The sequence below is a fragment of the Centropristis striata genome, chromosome 5, assembly GCF_030273125.1.
Source record: "Centropristis striata isolate RG_2023a ecotype Rhode Island chromosome 5, C.striata_1.0, whole genome shotgun sequence".
NCBI classification, from domain to species: domain Eukaryota; kingdom Metazoa; phylum Chordata; class Actinopteri; order Perciformes; family Serranidae; genus Centropristis; species Centropristis striata.
In genome coordinates this window covers 4,763,063-4,777,368 of record NC_081521.1, presented here as the reverse complement: position 1 = coordinate 4,777,368, position 14,306 = coordinate 4,763,063, and the positions used below count along the sequence as shown (strand labels likewise).

Sequence of the window (14,306 nt, the reverse complement as noted above, 5' to 3'; positions counted from 1 at the left end):
CTTAAATTAAGATTATTAAATCTAGAAATAATCATGCTGGATGTTGAAAATCAGAAACTAACTCTTAAAACAAGATAAATTAAAGCTGCAAGCAGCGATGAACTGGCCCAAGCAGAGTGAACTGCAAATTATTTGTTTTTTAATACCAAGATAAAACAAACTTTAGATTTTGAAGTGTTATACAATTTGTCTTGTTTTAAGAGTCCCTTTTAAGCATTCAACATGCTTATTTCTAGATTTAACAATCTTAATTAAAGAAATCTTGTCAAATGAAATTATCTGTCCATGCAGCAAGAGTGTTTTTATCTTGTTTTTAGACACCCCTTTTTTGCAGCGTGGTTCCAAGGTCCTAGTCTGTAGCTCGCTCCATCTCACAGCAAATTGATGACATAACATAGCATATAATGTTAAATATGCCATGACAATGTACACCAATCAACATGGCATTTTATCTTGGTTAACCCTTTAATGCACAACATGGGTCAAAAATGATATTTAATGCTTACTGTGTGTTTCTGTGCTCTATCTTTTGATATCAAGTTATTTATGATTGAATATTCCAAATATTCTTTAAATATCTTGTTTTTGATAACAACAGATCATTATTTCCATTTTGCCGTTCATACTTTATGAAGAAAAAAAGGTTTTGTATTATTACATAGCTAACTACTTGGCTAAGTAGCTTGCTAAGCTAGCTACTTAGCCAAGAATTTAGCTACGTAGTTAGCTTAGCAAGCTACTTAGCCAAGAAGTTAGCTAAGTAGTTAGCTTAGCAAGCTACTAAGCTAAAAAAATGGATATGGGTCATTTTTGACCCATGTTGTGCATTAAAAGAGTAGTGACACAGAAAGGGATTTTATTAAAAAATGAATAAAGGAAAACATAAAATTAGGATGTATGATGATCAAAAACAAACTAATTGAGGAAAACCTGGAATACTGAATGATGAAAATAATTTATTGCAACGATATAGAACATAAAAAATCTGTTGGGTCACTTTAGACCCATGTTGTGCATCAAAGGGTTAATACTTGCTCCCAGAGCAAAAAATTAGGTGAAATTCTGTCAACCGGTCATTGAGGTACATGTTTTGGTATTTGATCACAACCTATGGGGCTTTAACCCTGAATATATAGCTTTGGATCCATTACAAAATACTTCCGTCAACAATTACATTCTTATTCGATTAACATGTTTGGCAAAGAAATGAACCTAAGCACAATGGGGCTGTTTGAAAAAAGACTTTTAGACTTTGGATTGATTAAGAGACATACCGTGTCCGGATCAGATGACATGCTGCTGGATTCTCTGCTGTATTTCCAACACTTTTCTTTCCTCCTGTCTTTCCCGGACAAGCAAACTGTTTTTCGCTCCTCTCTCCTCTAAAAGATGTAATCCTCCAGACCCTCCCCTATCCACTTATGATATTTCCTGTCCCTTTCCCTCGTCACTCAGAGATAAAGAGATATATGTTACAGATGTGTGTTAATCTATAACAGGCAGCTGGCACAGTTCCTTTCAGCTGCAACTAGCAAACAGCCCCATGATCTATAAAGTTTAATAGAACATTCAAGGTCCAAGACAAACATACCAGAAGAGCTGGACTCAGAGAAAAAGAACACATTGTATGCATTTTTAAACTATGTAAACCATTTGGGAATTGGCTACACAGTGTGCAGGCGTTAACTCAAAACATATGGGCTTATTTATCTTGTGAAATGCCTTTGAGGACATAAATAAAGGACATAATAAACAAAGTCTCATTTATTGTTTTGCAGTGTTCATTTTACATACACAGCTCATACAGTATAATTTCTGTGTTAATCATCATATATATTCTGTTATAATCTTCTCATGTTATCTGTTATAATCATCCTGTATTCTCCTATGACAAGCTCACATTATCTGTATAATCACACCATCTGTTATAATAATATTTTATAAAGAAAAATATGTTAGAATCTTTGCTTCATTCTCTGGTCTTTCCTGAGTGAATTGGCACATGTCCAGTCAGGAATGTACACAGCTTGTCCAGTCTTCTTCAAACTTCATCGCGGAACTGAAGAGTGGTGTCCGTCATCTTTTTCTTGTAGTCTTCATCAAACTTCTCGTTCTGGGCCACAGTGAAATGGTTCTTCCAGTCACCAACTTTCCCTGCAGAACCACAGAAAGTCAGATATGATTTAGCTAAAGGTGTTTTTTTAAACACACATTCATCTATTATCTTATTCATTAGATCAGCTATTCTCAACCTTGGGGTCGGGACCCCAATTGGGGTCGCTAGATGATTTCTGGGGGTCGGCAAATAATTTTGGAAGTCAGCTCTGTCTCCGCTGTGTTAAAGTGTTCATGTGTTAATGTGTTTTTGGTCACTTAATGTCTTTTTTTGGTCATTTTGTGTTTGTTTTTTTGGTCAATTTGTGTCTTTTCTGGTCATTTTGTGTCTTTTTTTTTGTCATTTTGTGGGGTTTTTTTTGGTTATTTTGTTTCTTTTTTGGGTAATTTTGTGTCTTTTTTTGGTCATTTTGTGTCTTTTTTTGGTCATTTTGTGTGGCCTTTTTGGTCATTGTGTGTCATTTTTGGTCATTTTGTTTCTTTTCTGGTCATTTTGTGTTTTTTTTGGTCATTTTGTGCCTTTTTTGGTCATTTTGTTTCTTTTTTGGGTGATCTGACCACAGAAAGTCAGACATGATTTAGCTAAAGGTGTTTTTGAACACACATTCATCTATTATCTTATTCATCAGGTTACCTTTTCTCATGAAGGGAGAAACTTTGAAATTCATAACTTCCATTGTAGAATAGTTGGCCATCTTGTCCTTCTTCATATTATCAAACTGCACTCCACCTGTAACTCGTTTCTTCTCCTCGTCAGAACAAGACAAACCGAGAAAGCTGCAGAGTTTGTCGATTTCCCGTCCAGTATCCTGAAAACACAGTCGTCAGATATCATCACTGCTAGAGGAGAAAAATAGACGAACTAGAAAGAGACCAACAATTACAACTAACATACCTCAATCATATCTTCATAGAACATGTAGTGGAGATTGGAATAAGTCTGTTTCTTCTTCCACCAGCCGTTCACATGGTCGTACCAGGATCCATTAAGCACTGAGGCAACAGAACAACACATGGAAGCACTTCAGTTTCATATTGTTCAGCAGAAATCCCTGCATTTCATCAATTGTTACCATCTTGTTGACACGTTTTGAAGGGTTTCCCATAAGACTGACACCTGTCATAAACATTTATTTCTAAAGCACATTTAAAAACAACTCACGTTGACCAGTGCTGTACGAAAGTGTATAAAATAGCAGTTAAGACACGAGAAATTCATAGTGACATTAGACAGCAAACATATTTAAAACAATGCAGTCTCAACAGGCACATATGAAGCCCTATCAGGGAACGCTAATGAATAAAAGTGAGTTTTTAGTCTGACCTTGAGAGACTCAGTGAGCAGATCTTGTCACACAAGATGAGGTGTGACAAGGTTTTTTTTTTAATTATTTATTTGTTTTTCCCCCCTATTTTTCTTTTTTTTCTATTTATTTCATTATTATTATTATTATTATTATTATTTTCAATTTGATTGTAATGTACCTTTTGATTTTGTCGGACTGCTGTACTTGTTCTGTCTTTAAAAGCAATAAAAAGTTGTTCACACACAAGATGAGGTGGTGTTTTATTTTGGTGTTTTGGTCTTGTCATTTCCTGTTTTACTTTGAAATAGTAACTCTCCTCTCGTTTCAGGTCACTTGCTTTTCCCTGTGTGTCATCTGTCTGATTGTCTCCCCTGATTACTGATTGTGTTCACCTGGTGCTCCCTCTACGGTGGCCCTGAAGTGCAAACCACACCAGCAATTCACACAACATGCCAGCAATTCGCCACAACACGCCATGAAATGTGAATTCTGCCAACACAACAAATACATTTTCGGCGCGACGCAATTTGATTATATCACGTGGTGTGTTCATCTAAAGTAGGGTGACCAAGCGTCCTCTTTTGCCCGGACATGTCCACTTTTTACGTCCTGTCCGGGGCGTCCGGCCGGGTTTTATAAATTCACGAAAATGTCCGGTGTTCACTGTTTTTCATAGGACCAGTACACGTGCACGTAAATTGACCAGCGCTTTGCAAACAGTTTTGCGAGACGTAATTACCAAGAGGCTGCCTAGTGGGCGGGTCAGCGCCGCACACACACAGAGAGAGACAGAGAGCAGAGCAGACAGAGGGCAGATCGAACAGCGGAGCAACATTTCACGGGAAATGCCGAAGCGTAAGTGCAGCTTCACAGATGAATTGCAAAAAAAATTTCCGACGTACCGTCGCGGTTGGGACAGGATAGGTGGGAGGCGGAGTGCACCGTGTGCAAAGCTGGCACATATGTCTCAGTGTCTAATAAAGGTGCTGGAGATCTCAAAGCTCAAAGACAAATAAAGATGAAAAGTATAGATCCTTTTTGTTTGTTAAGTTAGTATCTTTGTGAGACTCTTCTATTATTTATCTTATTGCAGTTATTAAGAGATATCTTGTTGAAGCTAGATTTTCTAACAGAAGAGTTCATATTTAGAACATTATTTCATATTATTTATTCATTTATTTGAAAAGAGTCTACAAGACCTATTATTTTGTTACAAGTTTTTACAGATTTCATTTTATTTTATTACAGAAGTTAATTTTGCACCATTGAAGCATAATAAAGCATGTTGATCAACCTCCGAGAAGCCTTTCTGAATTTGTGTCTCGAGGCCGTACCGATTGTCCTCTTTTTTGGAAATCAAAATATGGTCACCCTATTATATATGGGCGCCTGGTTTGACTATGGAGGAGCGAATGACGGCAGGAACCAATCAGGAGGAGGACCAGTGTCCAATATGTACCTACCCTTTCCGTTTTGATGAATTGCTGGTGTGGTTTGCACTTCAGGGCCACCGTTTCCCTCCCTCCTTGTGCTTAAATCGTCTGCATTTTCCCTCGTTTTGTGCCAGTGTGTTTGACCTCGTCACCATACAAGCCCGTTATCTCGTTCATGCCACAGCCTCAGATTTCCTTGCTTCGCCTTTTTGAGTATTCATCACAAGATTGATATTTCTTTGTAGTTTATTGTCAGCTTAGCGCTAGGAATTAGTTTCATATTTTCTCTTGTCAGCTGTTTTGTTTCCCTTTTTGGAGTGATTTTGTGTTTGTGTCAGCTGTTTGTGTTTCCCCCCTTTAGTCTATTTCCCAGTTCATTGTACTGTAGAGTTTTGTAGATTCCTTTGTTTTCGCTTCCTTTGTTAGGTTTGGATCCTCCCTTTTGGAGTGCCTTTTGTTTGTTTAACCTTTAATTTACTAGTTTATCACCTTCCTAGATTAGATATCAAGCCCGGTAACTCGAATTAGGACCTTTGAGTTTTATTTTTTAGCGTAGATTGTTCATAGTGTTTTTCCTCCCTCTGAGTGGTTTTCTCTGTTTGTTTCCACCTTGTGTGGATTACTCTTGCTGCCTTCTTTGAAAATAAAGAGAGTTCAGTTCACCTGCTCTGCATCTGAGTCCTAACTTGAGCCAGGCCTGACAGATCTGATGGAGTGGGGGATGTTATTTTACAGTTTTGGGGCTGCGACTGAATAGCATATAGCTTCATGTCCTAACACTGCATTAAACTGTTGTAAGGGATTTTTTTTTTTACATTGGCTGTCATTAGACCATTACAATTGTCTCATGAACATTTTTCCTTTTTCCTTGAATTTTATGCATACTCTTTCCGTCCAAGAATCTCTGGAAGAAGCTGCTCCAGTCTCCAGGCTCTGGCTGAACAACGTTCATGCGATCAAAGTGAAAAAAAGACACCATGTTGTCTTTGGCATTGCGAGCCACATAGACGATCTACAGAAGAAGTAAACATAATAAATTATGTGAACACTACACACCTTTACACACACACAAGTGTTTGTTTTAGTAACGCGAGGTAGACATGCCTCAAATTCTATGGCTTTTCTTTTTTATTATTCATCCTTTATAGAATTTGGAACTTTCAGAATATGTGTGTGTGTATATATATATATATATATATATATATATATATACTTTTCCAGAATTTAATTGAAAATTATGCAGTTTAATGTCTCAGTGTACTCTGAAATTAATGCACATTTGCAACATTTAGAATTCTTTATTGAGCATGATAGTGTTTTGAAAGTAAATAAAAGATTCAAAATCACATTTTATGTTGGACTAAAGGACTAAAAAAGACACAAAATGACCAAAAAAAGACACAAAATTACTTCAAAAATGAGGATTCAAAAATGGACAAAATAGCCCAAGACTCCATAGAGTTAAGTTGTTAACCCATTTCTTGTTCCCTGAAAAAGGCCTACTTGTATAATTCTGAAATGTACATTATTTTTCAGTTTTGGTTAAGCTTACCTTTTTTTATTTACCTCTGGCAGTTCACCACTTACCTTTGTACCCTTTCAAGCTGTTCATTTGACTTGAACTGCTTGAATTTCAATAAAAAACTGGAAAAATTGGGGTGTTCTAAAACTTTTGACCGGTAATGTATATATATATATATATATATATATATATGGTCCATGGAGATTTTATATTTGTAAACTTTTCTTGAGGTGAGAAAAGTGATTTAAGAATCTGGTCATACATTGAGACGTAAAGCAGAAACTACTGACCTTGCAGTTCTGCTCCCAAAAGGACTTCGGCACAAACTGGACTGGAAAATGAGTCTTAATGAGCCGAGGAGAGGTGGGGAGGCTGTCTAACTGGTCTGTTCCTGCATGAAAAGGAAAGGATGGAGTAAGTAAAGTCCTGATGCTTTTAAGGGTAATAAAAGACAAAAGAAGCTTCCAGATACAATCACAATGTTTGCTTAAGTTTCAGCAAAAGGTGCATGTGGAATATGGTGAGTAAGTTTGATCGTCTCTTCAACCTGGACCAGTGAATGGGGAGACAACCTCCAAGAAAGGCACTCTCTCATAGATCGGGACAGATGTCTGACGCTCTGTCTGACCAAAATACAGCAGGTCGAGGATGTAGGAGACCCATGTGGTTCCTAAAAGACCACAGAGAGGAAGATAAAATGATCCCAACCTTTATACACATATCTTTTATGAACTATAAAGCATTTAAACTGGCTGGTTATGTTTATGGACCGACCTGCTTTGGGGTAGGTTGCAATAAGTATATCATCTGGCCTGGCTTGAAACTTTTGAACGTTTTCCCAGTTGTCTGTGAAAAAGTGGGTCATTGAGACTCCATGGAAATCAAACAGTTCTGGTCGAGGTGGTAACTACATGTTAAAAAAGATAATAAAATAATGAAAACATATAAAGCATACTGTATGATCATTGTGTGATAGTTATTAACGCTTCATAGGGCACTCCTGGAAATGGAAAACGTCAACCCTGAAGTGTTATTGGAGGATATTACAAGACTTTTTGCAAAATGTTTCATTTTTATATTGCAAATCTAGGTCAATTGAGTTGTTATTATATATATATATATATATCTTTCCCACAGCAACCCTAAATAGACAATAACACATCATTTGCATCCATCACCACTTTATATTTTACCTTTAAACTATTTATTATCTTTTTAGACTACTTATTACATGTGCGTAATGTCTGAATGTCTTTTTAAAGCACCTTATATATGAGAAGCACAAGTAAATTTAGTTGTATACTTTTTTAATACAATGACAATAAAGGAAAGCTTGAATCTTGTATGATTTACTGATTGGTCAGTGATGTAGAAATCCATGCGGTTCTATGAGGAGACCAGTTATAGATGTCCGCTCAAGTTACCAAATATGGTTCTTTGCCTGATAAAAGGTTAAACTGCAGCTATTTGATTGTGTAGAAGATAATGAAAACTTTGTTCAGGATTTAATGGGTGTTGTCTTCATTGAGTTTAATTATATTGCATATAATGCTAAATAGGCCATCCCCATGTGCACCAATCAACATAACATTAATCTTAGTTAATAATTGCTTCCTGAAAATATGCACCAAACTAGGTGTTATGGTTGGCAAATTAGGTTTTTGGTATTTGTTTCACAATCTATAGGGCTTAAGCCCAAAATATGTAGCTTTTGTATCCATTTCAAAATATTTATTTATTAAACAAGAAATTAACTTAAGCACAATGTAGCTGTTTTTAAAAAAAAAAGACTTTTAGACTTTGGATTAATTAAGTGACATACCGTGACTGGATCAGATGACATGATGCTGGTTTCTCTGCTGTATTTCACTCCTCCTGCTGTAGTATTCCCTGGACAAGCAAACTGTTTTTCACTCCTCTCGCTTCAAAAAGGTTGTACTTGTACTCTAAACCCTCCCCTTTCCGCTCAGTGGATTTCCCTGCTCTCTCAGAAAAAAACAGACGTGTTAGAGAGGTTTGTTAATTTTTAACGGGGGGAGGAGCGGTACTGTTTATTCCACCTTCAACCACCTTCAACCAACAGACGGGAAGAGGATCTCCAAGAAAGGCACTCTCTCATAGATCGGGACAGATGTCTGACGCTCTGTCTGACCAAAATACAGCAGGTCGAGGATGTAGGAGACCCATGTGGTTCCTAAAAGACCACAGAGAGGAAGATAAAATGATCCCAACCTTTATACACATATCTTTTATGAACTATAAAGCATTTAAACTGGCTGGTTATGTTTATGGACCGACCTGCTTTGGGGTAGGTTGCAATAAGTATATCATCTGGCCTGGCCTGGAACTTTTGAATGTTTTCCCAGTTGTCTGTGAAATAGTGGGTCAATGAGACTCCATGGAAATTAAACAGTTCTGGTCGAGGTGGTGACTACATGTTTGAAAAAGAAAAGAATCAAAACATAAAAATCATATGGCTGTTGTGTGAGAGTTTGATTAGGTAGAAGAGAATGCAAACTTTGTCCAGGATTTAATGGGTGTTGCCTTCATTGAGTTTAATGTGCATTGCTCACAGAAACCTTTATTGACTGATGGTGACCATGATTTGCTGACCAATCTTGCTCATTTATAATGAACTGTGTCCTTGGATTTCTTGAAAGGCGCCACATACATTCCAGTTATTATCTGTCATTATTATTGTGTATTTTAGCACATTGAGTGTAGATGTGTTCCCATTTTAGGTCATGGCTTGTCAAAGATTTCACTTTTTTGGTTGTTAATTATAGCACCACCATCAGGCCAGTTGGGATGAAATCTCATATTAGCATTTTCACATACTTTCCAGCAATGCACTGCAAAAAAGGTGTGTCTAAAAACAAGATAAAAACACTAAATCTGAGGGAAATGATCTTGCTGCATGGACAGATAATTTCACTTGATAAGATTTCTTAAATTAAGATTATTAAATCTAGAAATAAGCATGTTGAACGCTTAAAATAAGAAATTAACTCTTAAAACAAGATAAACTAGGACTGCGCGCAGTATTGAACGGGCCCTCGCAGACCAGACAAGACCTGCACTAGCCATCACCTGCCTCATCATTTGGACCCTCTAGATGTTAATTGGCCTTAAGTTGGTGCTCTGGCCGGCACTCCGGTGTGAACTGTGTGATAAACCCCTGAACTAACGCCTAGTCCCAGTTTCTTCACTACAGTCATCAAGTGCTTTCATACAACTCTCTGCTGTTTTATAACATTATCATTGCTATGTCATGTCAGTCAAAATTAACTATACTTATGAATGCTGAATAGTCATTCCATATAAAACTAATAGTCCTCATTTCATTGCTTGAGTCATAACATACAAAAATGTTGAACTAGTTGTCAAAATCTGTCAAGCAAATGTTATAATTTTTTTTTAAATCTTTTTTTTTCCTGAATATGTCTCTCAAATTGACAGAATATAATTAATAATTATAATGAATATGACAGAACCACATAAACCACATATGTAAAGCCACTGTAGGTAACTGCAAATTAATATACATGTGCTGACATACATCTACATACATAACATACACCCCATAACATACACCCCATAACACTAAAGTTATGTAACGCATACATAATAACATATTGCATACAGATAAATATCATATAAAATAATAACCACATGCAGCATTGCTTCCACCCTTATAAACTGAACCATAATAATAATAATAATATTTTTTATTTATAGAGCACTTTTCGAAACGCATTTTACAAAGTGCTTTACAAAGACAAGTTAAAAACAGACATGAAAGAACAGATAAAAATAATGTTAGAGAATGACGTAGTTCTGTGCAATTAAAAGACAGTTCAAGGGAAGGTAAAGTTCAGATGTAGCAGGGAGTGAGGCCATGAGGGGCCTTAAAAGTAATCAGTAAAATCTTAAAAATACTAAAACATACTGGGAGCCAGTGTAAGGACGCTAAAACAGGAGTGATGTGGTCATGTTTCTTGGTTCTGGTTATAAGTCTGGTGAATGTATTTTTGATTCAGGCAGGTAAAAAGGCTGTTGCAGTAATCTGAGCGTGATGAGATAAAAGCATGTAAAATGGTCTCTGTGTCTTTAAAAGTTAGCATAGATCGTATTTTAGAAATATCTCGAAGGTGATAAAAACAGGATGGCACAAGCTTTGTGGTGTGTTGTTCAAAACATAACTTATCATCCAAGATTCTTTGTGACAGGAGTCATATTATCAGTTAGGAAACCAGCAGATGGCAGTATTTCAATTGTAATCTGCTGGGAACCAATAACAAGGATCTCTGTTTTGTTTGTATACAGTTGAAGGAAATTCTGTGACATCCAGGGGTCTGGATAATTTGACCAAGGGGACGCATATACAATGGAAATAAAATTGGTCCCAAGACTGACCCCTGTGGCACACCATACTTCACTGCAGCAAATGAAGACATAAAGTTATTAACAGACACACAAAACACCCTGTTCAACAAGTAAGAATATTACCACTCCAGAGCTGTATCAGATATCCCCACCCAGTGCTAGTTTTTACGGTGAAAAACTGCTTAATCATGACAGTAAAAGACCGTAAAATGATAAATGAGTTAATTCAGTTTCAGTAACAAGACACAAAAGACACAAAATGACCAAAAAAGACACAAAAAGACACAAAATGACCAAAAAAAAGACACAACATGTCAAAAAAAAAGACACAAAATGAATGACTTTTTGAATTTAATTTCTATCTGCTACAGGGGCTGAAAAATCTATTATTTAGTAGGAAGCATTGACACTTCTGTTGAATTTACAGAAAAACTTCAGGTTTTAGGGGGTTATTTTAAAATCGGCCAGAGGTTTTACAGGCATTTTTTACAGGCGTTTTAGGCCTAAATGGGTTAAACATCATATCTCTAACAACAATATATTGTAATATTTAATGGTTAAAAAATTTTATTTATGCATTTTTATTTATAAAGTATTTTCTTGTCAATTATATGGCAAAACAGCGTTTCTTTTGATGGAAAATATATACAGTAAAAAATGGAATAAAATGGCAATCTTAAATGTGAAATCAACAGTGGCAATATCTTTTTACCGTCATATTAAAAAAAGTTGCACCGTATTTATTACGGTAAAGTTCTGGCAACCACAGCTGCCGTTTTTTACCATAAAAACAAGTTTTTATTTTTATTTTTTACAATGTATCCAGACAGAGCACATGCCCTCATCAGCAGCCATTAAAAGGTCGTTGGTAACTTTGAGCAGGGCAGTTTCAGTGCTGTGATACTTCCAGAAACCGGATTGAAACTTCTCAAATACGTTATTGTTTTCCAGTGCAGACAGTAGTTGTTTTGCCATAGTTTTTTCTAAACTGTATGATGTCTGCAACAATCAAAGAATTAAGAAAAACCCACACAGAAAAAGGACCAGAGGGGAATCATGACTTAAATTTGAGAAAATTTGTTTTGGATTTCCAGAAAAAAATTTGAAATAAGGAGCTGTAAATTGAGAGAGAGAGAGAGAGAGAGAGAGGTTTGTCTGAGCTACTCTATAATCCCTCTATAAATATGTGATTTGTCCATTCCAAGGTCATCACATGAAAACTGTTAAGCTTGAGTTCCCAACATTTAAAGGGGAAAAAGAGACAGTATTGCTGAAAACACTTACTCAAGGTAACTTACTAGCATGTAGTCAAATAAAAGTAGAAAGTGTGATCATTTGCTAAACATTTTTAACATATATTCAATTGAAAACTGTACTAAGACAATATATTTAATGTTAAACACTCATTTGGAATTTGATGCCTGCAACATGTTCCAAAAAAGTTAGGACATGGGCAATATAATATGTGTGCACTGTAAAAAAGGTGTTTAGTCTAAAAACAAGATAAAAACACTAAATCGGAGGGAAATGATCTTGCTGCATGGACAGATAATTTCACTTGACAAGATTTCTTAAATTAAGATTGTTAAATCTAGAAATAAGCATGTTGAACGCTTAAAAGAAGAAATTAACTCTTAAAACAAGATCAATTATCGAACACTTCTAAATCTAAAGTTTTTTTTATCTTGGTAAGAAACAAATATTTCACAGGTCACTCTGCTCGGGCCAGTTCATCACTGCTTGCAGCTTTAATTCATCTTGTTTTAAGAGTTAATTTCTTATTTTAAGCGTTCAACATGCTTATTTCTAGATTTAATAATCTTAATTTAAGAAATCTTGTCAAGTGAAATTATCTGTCCATGCAGCAAGATCATTTCCCTCAGATTTACTGTTTTTATCTTGATTTTAGACACACCTTTTTTGCTGTGTGTGCGTGTGTGTGTGTGTGTGTGTGTGTGTGTGTCGGCGTGTGTCGGTGTATGTGTGTGTGCGTGTGTGTACATGCGTGTGTGTGTGTGTGTGTGTGTGTGTGTCGGCGTGTGTCGGTGTATGTGTGTGTGCGTGTGTGTACATGCGTGTGTGTGTGTGTGTGCATGCGTGTGTGTGTGTGTGTGTGTGTGCATGCGTGTGTGTGTGTGTCGGCGTGTGTCGGTGTGTGTGTGCATGCGTGTGTGTGTGTGTGTGTGCATATGCAAAGTAAAGATCCCCACAGATAACTCTCTGTCTCTGCAAACCTGTTCTGTTTGCCTCAGTTTTATTTTTTCCTTTCTCACCTGTGTCATGTAAAAAGGAAATGTTTTCTCAGTATGTCGTGTGTGATTATTGAACAGTTTGGTTTTGAGGACGAAAGTGGTCAGCTGATGAGTCGAGCCTATATGATTCCATGCAGCAAGATAATTTCCCTCAGATTTAGTGTTTTTATCTTGTTTTTAGACACACCTTTTTTTGCAGTGCACACACACTCAGATTAATCCCTAACCTACAAAAAAATCAGGCTGACATGGATGAATGTCATCTACATTTAGCAAGTTTGTTGAGGCCGGTTGTCCAGCAGGACACTCTATCTATCTGCTGTAAAACAAGATCACTCTGAGCGTCAAACCCTCACTTGTACTCTTCACATGACCGTAACTGCTCAACCCACATACTTTGCGTCTGCACATTATGACCTAAATGAAGCACCTTTATGTAATAGTCACATATCCATTCCTCAGGTGTCAAGCTAACATGTAAAAGGAGGAGAAACATCAGTCACTCCTGTCTGTCCTTTAGCTGCAGGTCACACTGCAGAATGCACACAACACTGTACATGTCTGTGCAAAATGTGCCCCAGTTTACTATTTAAGAAACATAAAGATTGAGCATTGAGCAGTTAAGGTGGTTAATCAGAAATTTAGAAACATTAAAGATTAAAGAATTCTTTATTGTCATACCAACAACACATGCATGCACATGATGAGGCACGAAATTAAGTACTGAGGCCCAGTCAAGCCAAACATACAATCCAATCCACTTTATTTGTATAGCACATTTAAACAACAAAAATGTCTCCAAAGTGCTGTACATAGAATCAACAAAAAAACCAACATTTCCATATAACAATCAGCAATAAATAATAAGTGTATGAATCTAAAATGCTATATGCTATACATAAAACAATACAATCAAACAGATAAACATAGTAAAATAAATAAAAGACGTAGTTAAAAGTAGTAAAAGAAGTTAAAAAATTCACCTCTACAAATGCCTGATCCCAATTCCACATAACTTTGCAACACACCCTTTTCCCCCCCTGAAATATCCACACATATATACAAACACTTATAAATACAAAGTACACACACACACACACACACACACACCACACACACACATACGCATCTGTAGCATTTACATAAAATTCCCCCTTTGGTCTACCCTGTCTGTCTGTCTGTCTGTCTGCTGATTTGCTTATCAGCATAAATCTATGGCCACACAAAAAAAAAAAAAAAAAGGAGTAAAAGAAATAAAAGAAATAAAAGACACAGAGGACCACAAAACTCA

At 36.3% G+C, this 14,306-nt stretch overlaps 1 protein-coding gene across 1 annotated transcript; it reads right to left on the bottom strand.

Moving 5' to 3' along the window:
* Nucleotides 1-1,473: 1,473 nt before the first annotated feature.
* LOC131971286 (cytosolic sulfotransferase 2-like) lies at nucleotides 1,474-8,316 on the bottom strand. Its single transcript, XM_059332645.1, has 8 exons — nucleotides 8,200-8,316; nucleotides 7,152-7,284; nucleotides 6,925-7,047; nucleotides 6,668-6,768; nucleotides 5,741-5,867; nucleotides 3,011-3,108; nucleotides 2,750-2,924; nucleotides 1,474-2,154 (listed from the first exon to the last, which is right to left on the bottom strand). The coding sequence occupies exons 1-8, from the start codon at nucleotides 8,218-8,220 to the stop codon at nucleotides 2,042-2,044; spliced, it is 891 nt and encodes a 296-aa protein (XP_059188628.1). The 5' UTR covers nucleotides 8,221-8,316; the 3' UTR covers nucleotides 1,474-2,041.
* Between the last annotated feature and the right edge of the window lie 5,990 nt (nucleotides 8,317-14,306).